Source organism: Schistocerca nitens, chromosome 5 (assembly GCF_023898315.1).
Source record: "Schistocerca nitens isolate TAMUIC-IGC-003100 chromosome 5, iqSchNite1.1, whole genome shotgun sequence".
Taxonomy (NCBI): domain Eukaryota; kingdom Metazoa; phylum Arthropoda; class Insecta; order Orthoptera; family Acrididae; genus Schistocerca; species Schistocerca nitens.
This window is the reverse complement of record NC_064618.1, coordinates 424,719,868-424,734,842: the sequence shown is the minus strand read 5'-3', so window position 1 is coordinate 424,734,842 and position 14,975 is coordinate 424,719,868. Positions and strand designations below refer to the sequence as shown.

At 46.0% G+C, this 14,975-nt stretch overlaps 1 protein-coding gene across 1 annotated transcript in view; it reads left to right on the top strand.

The window, feature by feature from the left end:
• LOC126260504 (hemicentin-1-like) overlaps nt 1–14,975 on the top strand; it is a 1,544,736-nt gene that overhangs the window by 1,506,270 nt on the left and 23,491 nt on the right. Inside the window, exon 9 of the mRNA XM_049957834.1 lies at nt 14,250–14,407. Within this exon, the coding sequence (XP_049813791.1) occupies nt 14,250–14,407 (158 nt within the window). The remainder of the gene's footprint in view (nt 1–14,249; nt 14,408–14,975) is intronic.

Sequence of the window (14,975 nt, the reverse complement as noted above, 5' to 3'; positions counted from 1 at the left end):
ATTATTACGCAATCTGACTGCATAGAACAACAACAAAGAATGAAATGGAAATTTTCATTAACACAATTAATTAATTAAGTCCCCAGCAACTATAAAACCTACGAAACCAAAGCACAAGTGTAACTGTTCTGTGTGTGGAAGTATGACTCAACGTACGCATCTGGCACGGTTCTTCTTCAACAACACAAGAAATTTTAAATATCATTTATACTGAATTAATTAAAGAAAATAGAAATACCATAATTACTCAAGAAAACCAGAATTACACTCTAATACAAGAACACAAGCCAGATGCTTTGTTGACTGAACCTGTAATGACGCATTATTCAGGACATTGAAATAATGAGAAAGAAAAGAAAAGTAGTTTGTTACCTTAATTTATATTGATGAAAAGCACTCTAGACATTACAATCTCTCCACACCGACTCGCTACTATCACATCTCAACAAGAACTTTTCAGTATCACATCTCAGCAAGCACTGCCTACTAGCTCATTTCAACAAACACTCCTCACTACGACATCTCAGCACTGACTACCACGAGTTCTCCCAAAGCACTGCCCACTACGAGTTCTCAATAATCACTGCCAGTGGAGGCGGCGGAACAATACTCTCTAGCGCGATCTCTGGCGCTGTGGCTCAAGTGTAGCAACCTTTCAATAGGCAAATGCAATAAACAGACAATGCAAGCAATAAAAGTAAGTACATAACAAAGAAAATTTCTGCAACGCCCAACTGAAAAGATTTTCAAGATTTTCATATGCCCTTCAAATATAGCAAGGGTTGTAAATTTCTTTACATAAGATACCATTTCTGGAAGCATATGGTTCAATTAATCGGCAATATGCTTTCCAAAGCGGTCATGTTTTCCTACTGGTTTGTCGTCAGCCTTTTTCAGCCACTCAGCCACAAATTGTAGCACTTCCTTGTGTGAAGGAACTTCTTTCTTTTTACTACCGCTTGCTTCCCATCGATCGATCGCTCCCTGTTGATGGAGATGGTGCGGGGCTTTTAAATTCTTGATCTGACGATGGACCTTCTACAGAACGTTCATCATCTCCATCTTTGTCATTGTCGGTCTGCGAGTTCTCCTGAAATTAAAAAATAAATAAATGAAAATAAAGTCATTAATAATTAATAGAGAAATTCGCATTTTTTCAGTCATCAGTCTTTTGAATGGCTTGATTCGACCCGCCACGAAATCCTCTTCTGTATCAACTTCTTCATACCAGAGTATCACTTGCACCCTACCTCCTCAATTACTTGCTAGATGTATTCCAGTTTCTGTCTTCCTTTACAGCTTTTGCCCTCTACAGTTCCCTCTAGTACAGTGGAAGTCACATCCTGATGTCTTAATAGATGTTCTGCCATCCTGTCCCTTCTTCTAGTCGGTGACTCCACTTATTCCTTTCCTCTCCGATTCTGCGCATAACCTCCTCATCCCTTTCCTCATCAGTCCACTTAATTTTCAACGTACGTCTGTAGCACAACGTCTCAAATGCTTCCATTCTTTTCTGTTCCGATTTTCCAACGGTCCGTGTTTCTCTAACACACAAGACGGTGCTGCAAACGTACATTCTAAGAAATTCCTTCCTCAAATTAAAGCCTATGTTGGATACTAAGAGACGTCTCTCGGCCAGAAATGCCATTTTGCCAGTACTAGTCTGCTTTTGATGTCTTCCTTGTTCCGTCCTTCACGGATTATTTTGCTGCCTTGGTAGCAGAATTCCATAACTTCAACTACTTTGTGACCATCAACCCAGATGTCAAGTGTCTAACTATTCTTATTTCTGCTATTTCTCATTACTTTTCCCTTTCTTCGATTTACTCTCAATCTATATTCTGTACCCATTACACTGTCCATTCCATTCAGCAGATCATGTAATTCTGCTTCACTTTCACTCAAGATACCAATGTCATCAGCAAATCTTATCATTGATATCCTTTAACCCCGAATTTTATTTCCATTCCTGAACCTTTCTTTGATTTTCGTCATTGCTTCTTCGGTGCAAAGATTGAACAGTAGGGACGAAAGACTACAACCCTGTTTTAAACCATTTTTCATCCGAGAAGTTTGTTCTTGACCGCCCACTGGAATTATTCCTCCTCAACTCTTGTACATATTGTATATTACCCGTCTCTCCTATAGCTTACCACTATTTTCCTCAGAATTTCTAACATCTTTCACGATTTTACACTGTCGGACGCTTTTTCCAAGTCGACAGATCCTATGAAAATGTCTTGATTTTTCTTCAGTGTTGCCTCCATTACCAACCGCAACGTCAGAATTGGCTCTCTGGTGACTTTTTCTTTTCTAAAGCGAAACTGATCGTCATCTAACACATCCTCAATTTTTTTTTTTTTTTTTTTTTGTTTTGCCATTCATCTTTACATTATTCTCGTCAGGAACTTGGATGCATGAGGTGTTAAGCTGATTGTATGATAATTCTCGCACTTGTTACCCCTTGCAGTCTTCGGAATTGTGTGGATGAAATTTTTCCGAAAGGCAGATGGTATGTCGCCTGACTTGTACATTCTATACATCAATGTGAATTGTCGTTTTGTTGCCAATCCCCCAGTGATTTTACAAATTCTGATGGAATATTGTCTAACCCATCTTTCTTTTTTTGTCTCATGTCCTCCAAAGCTCTCTTAAATTCTGATTCCAATACTGGATTCCCTTTCTATTCTGTATCAACTCCTGTTTCTTCTTGTATCACATTAGACAAATCTTCCACTTCACAAAGGCCTTCAATGTACCATTTCAAACTACCCGCTATCGCCTCTGCATTTAACAGGAGATTACCGTTACACTCTTAATGTTACCGCCCTTGCTATTACATTCACCGAACGGTTTTTTGACTTTCCTATACGCTGAGTCAGTCCTTCAGACAGTCACTTCTTTATCGATTTCTTCACACTTTCAAGTAGCCATTTCGTCTTAGCTTCCCAGCACTGCATACGTATTTCATTCCTAAAAGACTTGTACTTCTGTATTCCTGAATTTGCCTTAACATTTTTGCACTTTCTTCTTTCATCGATCAACGAAAGTTCTTCTTATGTTAACCATGGTGTCTTTTCAGTCATCTTCATTGTAACTATGTTTTTCCTTCCTACTTCTGTGATTTCCCTTTTTAGACATGTCCAGTCCCCTTCAACTTTACTGCCCACTGAGATATTCTACATCTACATCTACATTTATACTCCGCAAGCCAGCCAACGGTGTGTGGCGGAGGGCACTTTACGTGCCACTGTCATTACCTCCCTTTCCTGTTCCAGTCGCGTATGGTTCGCGGGAAGAACGACTGTCTGAAAGCCTCCGTGCGCGCTCTAATCTCTCTAATTTTACATTCGTGATCTCCTCGGGAGGTATAAGTAGGGGGAAGCAATATATTCGATACCTCATCCAGAAACTCACCCTCTCGAAACCTGCACAGCAGGCTACACCGCAATGCAGATTACCTCTCTTGCAGAGTCTGCCACTTGAGTTTATTAAACATCTCCGTAACGCTATCACGGTTACCAAATAACCCTATGCTTCAAGCGCATCGCGTCATTCCTTAGTACTTCGGTATCCCAATTCTTTGCCGGCCACTGTGGCCGAGCGGTTCTAGGCGCTTCAGTCAGGAACCGCGCGCCAGCTACGGTCGCAGGTTCGAATCCTGCCTCGGGCATGGATGTGTGTGATTTCCTTAGGTTAGTTAGGTTTAACTAGTTCTTAGTTCTAGGGGACTGGTGACCTCAGATGTTAAGTCCCATAGTGCTCAGAGCCATTCGAACCATTTGAACCTAATTCTTTGCCTGTTGATTCTTCTTGACTAATCTCTCAAACTTCAGCCGACTCTTCATCACTACTACTTCATGATCTGAATCTACATCTCTTCCTGGGTACGCTTTACAATACAGTATCTGACTTCGGAATCTCCGTCTGCCGTATCATCCTCCCTTTTCCAAGTACACATCCTCCTCTTGTGATTCTTGAACAGTATATTCGCTATTAATAACTCAAATTTATTACAGAGCTTAATTAGTCTTTCGCCTCTCTCATTCCTTGTCCCAAGCCCATATTCTCATGTAGCCTTTTCTTCTGCTTCTTCCACTAAAACTGCATTCTAGTCCTCCATGACAATTAGTTTTTCAGTTCCCTTTACGTACTGTATGAGTCTTCCATATTCTCATATACTTTCTTTACCTTTTCGTCTTCATCTTGAGACGCCGGCATGTATACCTGAACGATCGTAGTCGGTGTTCGTTTTCCGTCGATTCTGATCAAAACAATCACTGAACTGTTCACAGTAACACACTCTCTGCCATATCTTCCTATTTATAACGGATCCTACTCCCGTTATATCATTTTCTGCTGCTGTTGATATTATCCTATACTCATCCTACCAGAAATCCTTGTCTTCGTTCCATTTCACTTCACTGATCCCTACTACATACAGACTGAACCTTTGCATTCCCCTTTCCAGATTTTGTAGCTTCCCTACCACGTTCAGGCTTCTGACATTCCACGCCCTGGCTCGCAGAACGTTGTCCTTTCATTGGTTATTCAATCTTTTTTTCATGGTCATCCCTCCTTCGCCAGGCCCCTCCCAGAAATCCGAATGGAGGGCTATTCCGGAATCTTTCGCCAATGGTGAGATGGTCATATCACTTTTTTAGTTACTGGCCACATGTCCTGTGGATGCACATTACGTGTCTGGAATGAAGTGGTTTCCATTCACTTCTGAATCCTCAGGCGCTTGATCAATGCTGATTCTTCCGCCTTTAGGGGCAGTTTTCAAGCCTAGGGACAAGACAATGCCCTGAGCCTCTGTCCATTTCTCCGCCCTCTCTGACAAGGCCGTTGGCAGAATGAAGGTGACTTCTTATGGCGGAAATCTGGGGCCGGCAGTGCTGATTACTGATAAAAATTTACACGGTGGTATGTTTCGAACCTGGGACCAATGACGTTTTCATTACTAATAAAATACGCTACCGTTTTTAACTTTTTTATCTCATTTTGTTCGTAAGTGTTCGTTCCGGACGTGCCACGTCGCTTATTTAAGTTTCTCGTTTATCCATTAACTCAGTTTTTTATAACAGAGGGCAGCTAATCCTTTGACCGAACACACCGAGCTACCGTGCCGGCGATCCCTAAACCACGTGTGCATGGTATTGCGTAACTGTTTTCAATGTTTGTCTTTGCTTTAGCTTCCGCGCAATGAATTCGTGTGGAGAAAAGTTGCTGAAGGTTTTCGTCATAGATGGCAGTTTCCACATTGTCTAGGAGTTGTTAATGGCAAGCATGTTGGCATAATTACAGCTGCAGGAAGTGGATCACTGTTGTGGAATTACAAGAAGTTTCACAATATTATTCTCAATGCTGTTGTGGATTCGAATAAGGAACTTGTGTGATGTAGGAACAAATGAAGCTGTATCAGATGGGTGCGTAATTATCAAAACTACGTTTCACGAAAGATTAACTACCAGCAGCTTGCAGTTACTTCCTGATGGAATTCCAAAAGATAGTGATACCAAGCTTCGGTATGTATTCATTCGGGAATTAATGCGAAACTTTTTAAACCATTTTATACGTAATAGTTGAATTACGATCGGATGGTCTTTAAGTTCAAAATACTAGGGCTCGAAGATTTGTCGAATATGCGTTTGGCATAGTGTCAAATAGATTTAGAATTCCATTCTGCTTTACATCTGAATGACGTATAACGTATGACTATCCTCGTCTTCACATGCTGTTATATTCACATTTTCTTATTAACGCTGTCTGACATTGACACATCAGACGCGATCTAGATGATATGAATTCAGTTGAGATTATTGAAGTGCAATGGCTAGTAAATCTACAAAATGACACCGGCAGTGGGAATGTTAGTAATGATTCCAAATATTGTCCAAAAAAGATTGTGGAATATTTTGTAAATGAAGGACGAGTTGAATGACAAGATGAATCTGTACAAGAAACATATTTTGGATAATTTTTTTCTGCTGGAAACAAACACTTTTCAAATAAAGTAGCAATGTGAAATAAAAATGTATCTGCACCTTTGCTTTTTTAAGTACTTACCGCTTCCTGGTTTTCTTCCTCATGGTGCATTGTATTAACACTTGTTACAGTCGGCGTTTAGTTGGTGAGCAAAAGGAGATCGTAATACCATACATTTGTATATATCTCCAGTTCCTGCTCCATTCCTTTCACCGTCTTCAGCCTTTTTAAGTTCTTTGTTATAGGGCGATCGCAGGCAATTAATTTTGTATTCCTGGTATTTCTTTAATAGGAAAGTGTAAGCGACTTCTCTACCGTTAGCATTGTGATAGCGTGCGTCTTTTTTGTTCCACAGACACCGTAAAGTTTTATAAATGTCAATGAACTCGATAACAAAACCGTAGACCTTGGGCATTATGACAGTTGTTTACGTGCACTGTGTAATATTTTCTAGAGAACTGACATGAGAAACGACTTGGGCGTGATCCACTTGTGTACACTCAGGAATATTAAGAACTGAAATGAAGCAAATGGGTCTATCCGTCCTGTTAGTTCTCAGTCTCTGTTTCAGTGTTTCATGTTTACACTTAAGAAAAACCAACAGTTTGACTGAAACTGAAACTAAACTGAGAACAGATATGACAGTAGAAAAGGCACTTTAGACTGCGCGCACTTAGGAAACATTATAGAGGCATCAGTGGGTTACAAGTGGCCCTTTGACTCATCGCTGCTAGACGCAGGACGGTATGGCATGTGATCCCAAGCTAGCACTAGCTCATGGTCCTTAATGTGTTACCTGTCAATTTTAACTTGTGTCCTGTCAGTTCTAGGTGTTTCCTTAAGTCAAGGATCTGTCAAGAGACACACTCAAATATTAGGTTGAAATAATTTTTTGTAGCGGATGATTGTATTCATTTCTCTGTTTGTCACTTTGTTGGTTAGGGCTTTGGCAAAGTCTCGGAGCTTGTAATTCTGGTCAAGTTATCCTGGATCATTAGTGGGTGTCTGTTTACCTTCTTCGAATGTGCAGCTTCTAGTTTGTTTCGCTAGGTCGTTGATGTAGCTGACTTACGGAATCAGTGGTGACTGTATTGATTTTCTTTTTTTTTAAATTTAATCGTATGGCTAATGCCCCCCGTCGGGCAGACCGTTCGCCGGGTGCCGGTCTTTCAATTTGACGCCACTTCGGCGACCTGGAGTCGATGAGGATGATAGAATGATGATGACGACAGCACAACACCCAGTCCCTGGGCGGATAAAATTACCAGACCCAGCCGGTAATCGAACCCGGGCCCAGAGGATTGACAATACGTCACGCTGACCATTTTTTAAAATTTTTTTTTTGTATACCGACTTTTTTTTTAATGTAGTGGACCGGTGGGGGCTCGGGGGGCAAAGTGGGCAGGGGTCGAAACCTGAGGCCTGGCCACAGTGTCCCCCTCACCACCACCGATCCAGTGGTGCTTAGGGAAGTGGGAGACACAGGAATCAACAGTAGTGGAAGGCGTTGTTATTTATTTATTTGCATGTGTTTTTGTAAGATTCACTAATATCATGAAATTATGGGAACACATATGTGAAAGAGAAAATAAATATAAATTCTGGTTAAAGAAAAAGAAAGGAAGGAGGAAAAGTAAAAAGAAATAAAATCCGCGCAATCTGCGACGCGCTCTCTCATCCGCGGAGGTCAGAAGTAGAATAGATCGTAGGCGGTTGAAACTCAGTCACCGCCGGTGGAGGAGGGGTGGGTGCCCTCTGAGCCAGGCACCCACCAACTCAGTGGAGGTCTAACAAAGACCGCTCGAAGATAGTTAGCAAATACCGTTCGGTAACGTGGCGTGTTTTCGAGAGCTGAATGGGCTGTTCGTAACTAGGTCCAGAAGTCGAGGCGGGATTTAGGTCCCTCATGAAAGAGATAAGCGATCGACCACCCTTTGACCCACGTAATAGCACGACATTTGGCGGCGGGAAAATGTCGGTCCTCCGGGTAGAGAAACATTCGAGGTTCGATTGTGTCTGGTGGCAGCCGGAGATAGCAGGCAATGATTTGCTGCACGAAGCGCCATACATCTTGCGATGAGGCGCATGTCAGACCGTGTTCATCAGTGTCCAGTTGCTGGCAAAGGAGACAAAGAGGGGATTCTGACAAGCCAATGTTGTGCAGGCGCTGCTTCGTGGCAAACTTCCTGTTGACTATGTGATACCACAGTGCCCGGACGTTCGTAGGGAGGAAGGGCTGGTGGACGGTAGTCCACACTATGGGCCACTGGATGGAGGGATGTTTGGTCTCCATCCGGGGAACACAGCGCAGCTACAGGCTGTAAAAATCCTTAGTCCTAGGTGGGCGTGTATCCGGGAGACTGGTATGTATGTAACTGTAGTCGACGAATAAGGTCGAAATATGGGACAAATAAGGCACGATATGGCCTCACCGGTGGTGAGGTGGAAGCAGGTAGGAGGACCTCAAGCAAGCTGCGTGTTAGAGATGTACCCTGGCCCATCCACTGTTTTCTCATGGCACTCATGTACAAGGCTGCAGCTCGCATACGGACATTGACGAGCCCGACGCCACCATACCGTGAGGGCAGGGTATGTGTTTCATAACGGACTTTAAACATTGAACCAGCCGTGAGATAATAGCCAAAAGCCGCCTGAAGGTTGCGCCCAATTGCAGTTGGCAGAGGGAGAACTTGCGCGATGTGAACCAATTTTGATGCCACATAAAGATTAATAAACTCAATCCGTTGAAGTGTGTCCTGGCGGCGCAAGAAGTTCTGGCGGACGTCGTTGCGGATGACGTGTAACAGGCGACGGAAATTCGTTGCCGCTGTGCGTGTGACCGTGGGGGTAAAGGTAATGCCCAGGTACCGAAAAGTTCGCACAAGCTGCAGGGGTGCCACTTCACCCTCCTGGAGGCCTCGTCCAATGTGCATTGCAGAAGATTTGGCGACATTCATGGCACTGCCAGCGGCAGCGCCATAACGGGTAATCAATTCGAGGACTTCCAGAATCTCAGAGCCAGAGCGAATGAGGAGGAGGAGGTCATCAGCATATGCCCGACAGCGAAACGTGTGTTGGCGTAGGGTGATGCCAGAGAGCTTGGTCGTCAAGCCCCCAATAAGGGGCTCAAGGGCAATGGCATACAGGAGGGTAGAGAGGGGGCACCCCTGCCGTATCGAACGGCAGATAGGTACGGGCCCTGCTCAACGTCCATTGACTTGGACACGTGAACTGGCACTGTCGTAAAGACGCCGGATGACGTCGAGAAACGTAGGGGGGATGCCCATTCGGGCTGCCACCGAAAACAGGAAACGATGACGCACTTTATCGAAGGCGCTGTCGAAGTCTATAGCGACGACCGCTGCCCGGAGTCTGCAGGCCGCCGCTATCGCAATTAAGTCGCGGCATTCCCCTGTGGCAGTCTGTATGTTAACCTGTCCGCCAGGCGTCGTTTGCTCTGGCGAGAGGATATGAGGGAGTGTAGTTCGGAGCCGCATTGCCAGTAAGCGCGCGAAAATCTTGTAATCGGCATTGAGTAGGGTGAGCGGTCTGTAACTCGTGACCATCGAACCACGGGCTGGTTTGTGGACTGGTATAATGATGCCCTCAGCAAAGGCGGGTGGGATTGCTTGGTCAGATGTCATCAGTTCTTGATACATAGTCGTCCACCGTGGTGCCATGAGGTCCCGAAAGGTACGGTAAAACTCAATCGGTAAGCCGTCAATGCTGGGCGATCTGTTGACTGCACCCTTGGCGATTGCGTTGGTGACTTCGTCTAACGTGACCGCCACTGTCAAAGCATCCGCCTCCGTGTGGAGGAGGGTGCGCGTGACGTAATGCAAAATTGAGTCGTCTGCTGCAGTTTCAGCGTCTTCATCACTATATGTACGACGGTAGTGCTCGACGAATGCGTGGACGATGTCATTCTGAGTGGTCACCTGCGTGCCATGAGGCGTGGTCAGAGTGCTGATGATCTGCCGACGACGCCTTCGTTTGTCGGACACTATATTATGCATGGATGGAATTTCTAACCCCTTGCAGTTTCCGGCGTGCCAGCGCAATTATCTTCGCCTTAGTTCTTTGCCATTACAACAGGTTGTCCGGGGTTGGCGGTTGAGCATCCAGATCTCGGAGAATCGCGTAATAGAAGTCAACAGTGGTGCGATGCCAGTCGGCCATGTCCTTCCCGTATCTCATCAGTGTCCTCCGGATCGCCGGCTTGGCGCAGTCCAACCACCATGTCAATGTCGAGTGGTAGCCGGGAAGGCGTCGTTCGCAGGCTGTCCACGTTTCAGTGACTTGTTGGCGACACGCTAGGTCATGCAAGTGTGAGGTATTGAGTTTCCATGGCGCACGGCTGCGCCATACTGATTGCGGCGGAAGGAGGACCGTACAGATGTAAGCGCAATGGTCGGAAAAGGCCAGCGGCCAGCGTTCGGCGCCCCGTATCGCAGATCTAAGAGTTTGTGAGACATATATCCTGTCTAGTCGGCTTGCGGAATGACTTGTAAGAAAGGTATGGCCAGAAAGGTCGCCGTGTTGAACTTCCCAGGTATCGTGAAGCAGGAGGTCTCGCACCACTACACGTAGCTCCTGGCATGTAGTATAGTGGGGAATCTGATCTTTAGGATGCAGAACGCAGTTAGAATCACCTCCTAGTAGGCAATGGTCATAACGCCCTAAAAACAGGGGAGCGATTTCCTCTGAATAAAACTGGGCTCTTTCATGCCGTCGGTGGGTGCCTGAGGGAGCGTAGACATTTATGATGCGTGTCCCCATGGCAATGAGTGCCATGCCCCGAGCTGATGGAAGGAAGGCGTCATCGGTTACAGAAATCCCGTGGCGGACGTAGATGGCCACCCCGAGGCCCATAGGATTACTCGCGGAGGCGTGGGTGGTATAGCCATTGATATCCGAGAGACTAGCCAAGTGAACTTCCTGCAGAAGGGCGAAATCAACATCCGAAGCCCAGAACATCTCCTGCATAAGGCGGATTGTCACCCTGGAACGGATGTTGTTGGTGTTGATGGTTGCTATCCGGCAGGCCTGGTGTCGGATTGCTGGAGGCTGGTCCACTACGCCGTCCGCGCAAGGGTGTGGGCGTCGCAGCGGAACGTTATCCCGCTGACCCGCAGCGGAGTCTGGGGAGAGTATGGTTAGTGGTGCGGCCATGACGGCGCAGGGTCCCGTAACGGGTCCTGCTCCTTGACCTCCTCCTCGTGCCACGCCGTAGAAGCGGAAACTGGTGTATCGATGTTGTCTGCCGAAGATGTTGTAATTGTGCGTGGTGTTGTGTCGCCTGTGATACGTTCATGATTTAGTTCAGCGTCAGCACGGGGCGCAGGCACACTGATAGATGTCTCCGCGCTCATTACGTCTTCGTCAGCAGTAGCGGGTTCTGAGGCCTCGTGCTGGTCGACCGTTACGCCCTCCTCGACTTGTAACGCCTCCTCTTGGCCGGAAACGGTGCGACGTCTTCGCTTGCGACGTTTCGGGGAACGTTGTTTCCTTGTGCGACCCTCCGTGTCCGACGCCGGAAGGGAGTCGGGTCGTTCTGGCAGAAAGGCCGCTGTAGGAACGATGAGCGAGTCGATCTCCATCGTGTTTCCGAGGTCAGGGTCAGCGTCTGGTTGCGCCGGCATCTTCGGAGCGGCGTCGATGGCCGGCCGAGGCGGCGGGTCGTCCGAGGCGCTCTCCGTCGGTGTCTGGTCGGGCTCGTTGGTGGCATCGTTTGTGGTGACCGGGCGACGTTGCAAAGTGGTAGGAGAAGCTAGAGCAGCGGCATAGGTCACCGGTAGCACTGTAGGTTGCGACGTGGGTGGTTCTTCGGCAGCTGGAAGTTGCGTAATACGCCGTTGTAGGCATTCGGATCTAAGGTGACCTTCTTTGCCGCACCCGGAACAGGTCCGAGGCTGGCCGTCGTATATAATTATTGCACGGCATCCGCCGATCTGTAAGTAGGACGGGAAGTGGCTTCTGAGATCAATGGTGACCTGTCGGACCCCGTTTAGGACAGGATACGTCCGAAACTGCGTCCACTTCTCCGCAGTGTGGCCATGGACTGTGCCGCATGGGCGTAGTGCCGCGACGACTTCCTCAGCAGGAAGTTCGAATGGCAATTCGAAAATGCGTATTGTTCGCATACCTAAGCCTGCGTGGTCGACGGTTACCTCCCCCACATTGCCATCAGCGTGACAGAAGCGGAGCCCCTATTTGGTCTCACGTAGTATGCGTTCGCACGCCCCGTCGTTAATGATTTTAACATAGACCGTGCTGCTCACGATGGACAAATGTATGCCGATAATATCGGTCGCCGGGATCTTCACTTCCTCTCGCAGAAAACGCTCCACCTCGAGTGCTTTGGGTCGGGCATAATCGTTGCAGAAAGTAAATCGGAGTGTTGATTTACGGTAACGGTTCGCCATGGATCGTACAAGGTAAGCCGGCACTGAAGCAACGGCCGTCAGAAAGTAAACACGGCGAGCTCGCGCGCCGCACGAAGTCAACACGTACGCGTCCGCTCTGTTGCCCTGCCGAAGGCAGACTGTCCATTCAGCTACAGGGGACGGACTGCATTGTTGGCGTACAAGTTAAATACAAGACAGGCCAGAATCGGACCCTCTGCGAGACCATGCGTCTTAGCATAAGATGTACTTGTTGTCTCTCCAACTTGAATTTTAAAAGAGCAGTTTTTAAGCACGTTTTCCAGTAGCACTGTGATCTTTACTCTTGCAACGGTTTGAAGTCCAATCTGAGTATCTGTATTTGTCACATATCGCTGCAAAGCATTTCAGTGGATTAGGCACATCAGGAGATAGCAGCTACTTGCCGTAACCGGTAATGTGAATATATAATGTAAATTTAAGCGATCGTGGTCCAATTAATTGTTACAGAAACATTTGTTAAAGTCACGTACTTCCAATTCCCAACATATCAAATTGTAGTTCTTTTTTTTTTTAAGAAAAAGATATTGTATTCTGCTGGACGCCTGCTGCCAATACATTGTTTACATCTGCCTATACACATCTGTGCCTTTTCATTATTCAGACTGCAGCCTTGAACGTTTTTTTTAAGATCTCAGTTATAGCTATTAATGAGTAAATAAGATATGCGGTTTGCTGTGATAGAAGAAGAAAGTAATTGTTATCGGACCATCAGAGCCCAACTGTCTGGGTCCGATTACAACTTTAGTTACAAAGAGCAATGTTGCTTAGCGTCTCCAAGTAAGTAAAAATAAAAATAAAAATAAAAATAAAACTAAGTTTCGCGGGATGCGTATGTGACTTACATTGTGGCAGTGATGATGGTATATACATATAAAAGACTGACAGACTGCGTGACGTTGGAGATGTATACTGGTGTCAAAAATTAAGGCAACAAACCTCTATTTCCCCGTTCTGTGTCTAATACACGATATAATTGTACAAACTGTCAACAGATGTCCGTACGATCGTGTTCTACACGGTAGATGGCATTTAGATCAACAGCAAACCACGTCAACGATGACTTCAGCTCACCTATCAAACGGAGTAGTGTTTGCCAGGTAGTCCCACATCCTCAACGCTGTGTATACAGTGACAGACAGTGCGTTATAGCACACGAAAGGTACTCACCAGACGTTGCTGTGGAGCGCCATAGGATGAATGGAAACTGGACAGTCGCAAACCCATGTGGTCTGATGGCTTCAGCGTTTGAAATGTGGTTCTACTGAAGAATGCTGGAGATTAGTCGGGTAGATCACGTAACTAATGAGGAGGTACGGGACAGAATTGGGGAGAAGAGAAATTTGTGGTACAATCAATCTAAGTAGAGCAGACAAATATTTCCCCACACCGCAATGTGACTAGGAGAAGGGATCGGTTGGTAGGACACATTCTGAGGCATCAAGGGATCACCAATTTAGTAATGGACGGAAGCGTGGGTGGCAAAGCCGTACAGGGAGACCAAGAGATTCAGAAGGATGTAGGTTGCAGTAGTTACTTGGAGGTGAAGATTCTTACACAGAATAATCATGGAGAGCTGCATCAAACCAGTATTAGGACTGAAGACCACAACAACAACAGCTGTCTGAGTCGACCAAATTCGTTATGCGATTACTCATTTCTAAAAGAACTCTTTTTATGTATTTGTAGCCTAAGTTGCTGTAGTCCGACTCACTGAATCTGTCGTAGAGAAAGAGTACGGTTCATTTTGTTTTGCATTATCTGAGGCGCATTACGCTTCTCTCAGCATAAATTTGGTAACGCGCCTTTTGCCCACAGGACCGCCTGCTGCGCAACGACAGTTCGTTCAGCGTGGTGACGTCGCTGAGGACGCTGCTGCTGCTGGGGGTGACGCGCGCCTCCAACGGCGACTACTCGTGCGCCGCCGCCAACTCGGAGGGGGAGACGCGCAGCGCGCCGCTCAGGCTCAGGGTCCAGTGTGAGTAGCGTCCGCTGCTGCTGGCTGGCCGCATGCCTGACTGCAGGTACTCGCTGTGCACCACAGCGACGCACTCTCGCTGTTGCAGCTGTGTTATTAACAACACCCTTTGTTCACCTTCTTATTAATCAGCGGATTATTTCGATAGTCAGATACAGAATGGCAAAAAAACTCGGTATTCGAACATGTAATTAAAATTTTTATTGTATCAGATTAGATAGCACAGGATAAACGGGCCCTGCCAATTAAGACGATGAACGGTATGAGTTGCAAAAGCTGTAGGTGTTAAAGATGAACGTAAGACTGCACGAACAAAATGATATTGTTATATACTGCTAAAAATTCTACACAATGTTCATGAAAAAATTATAGATGGCACAGCCTTTGCTGTTAAGATAGACAAAGAGAAAACACTTTTAATTTCAGATGCGGAGGAATCGTAAAATCTCAGAAAATTTTACACTGATGTGCCAGAAGTCATGGAAGAGCGATACTCACATACACACATGGCGGTAATATCGCGTACACAAGTTATAAAGGAGCAGTGCGTTGGTGGCGCTGTCAGT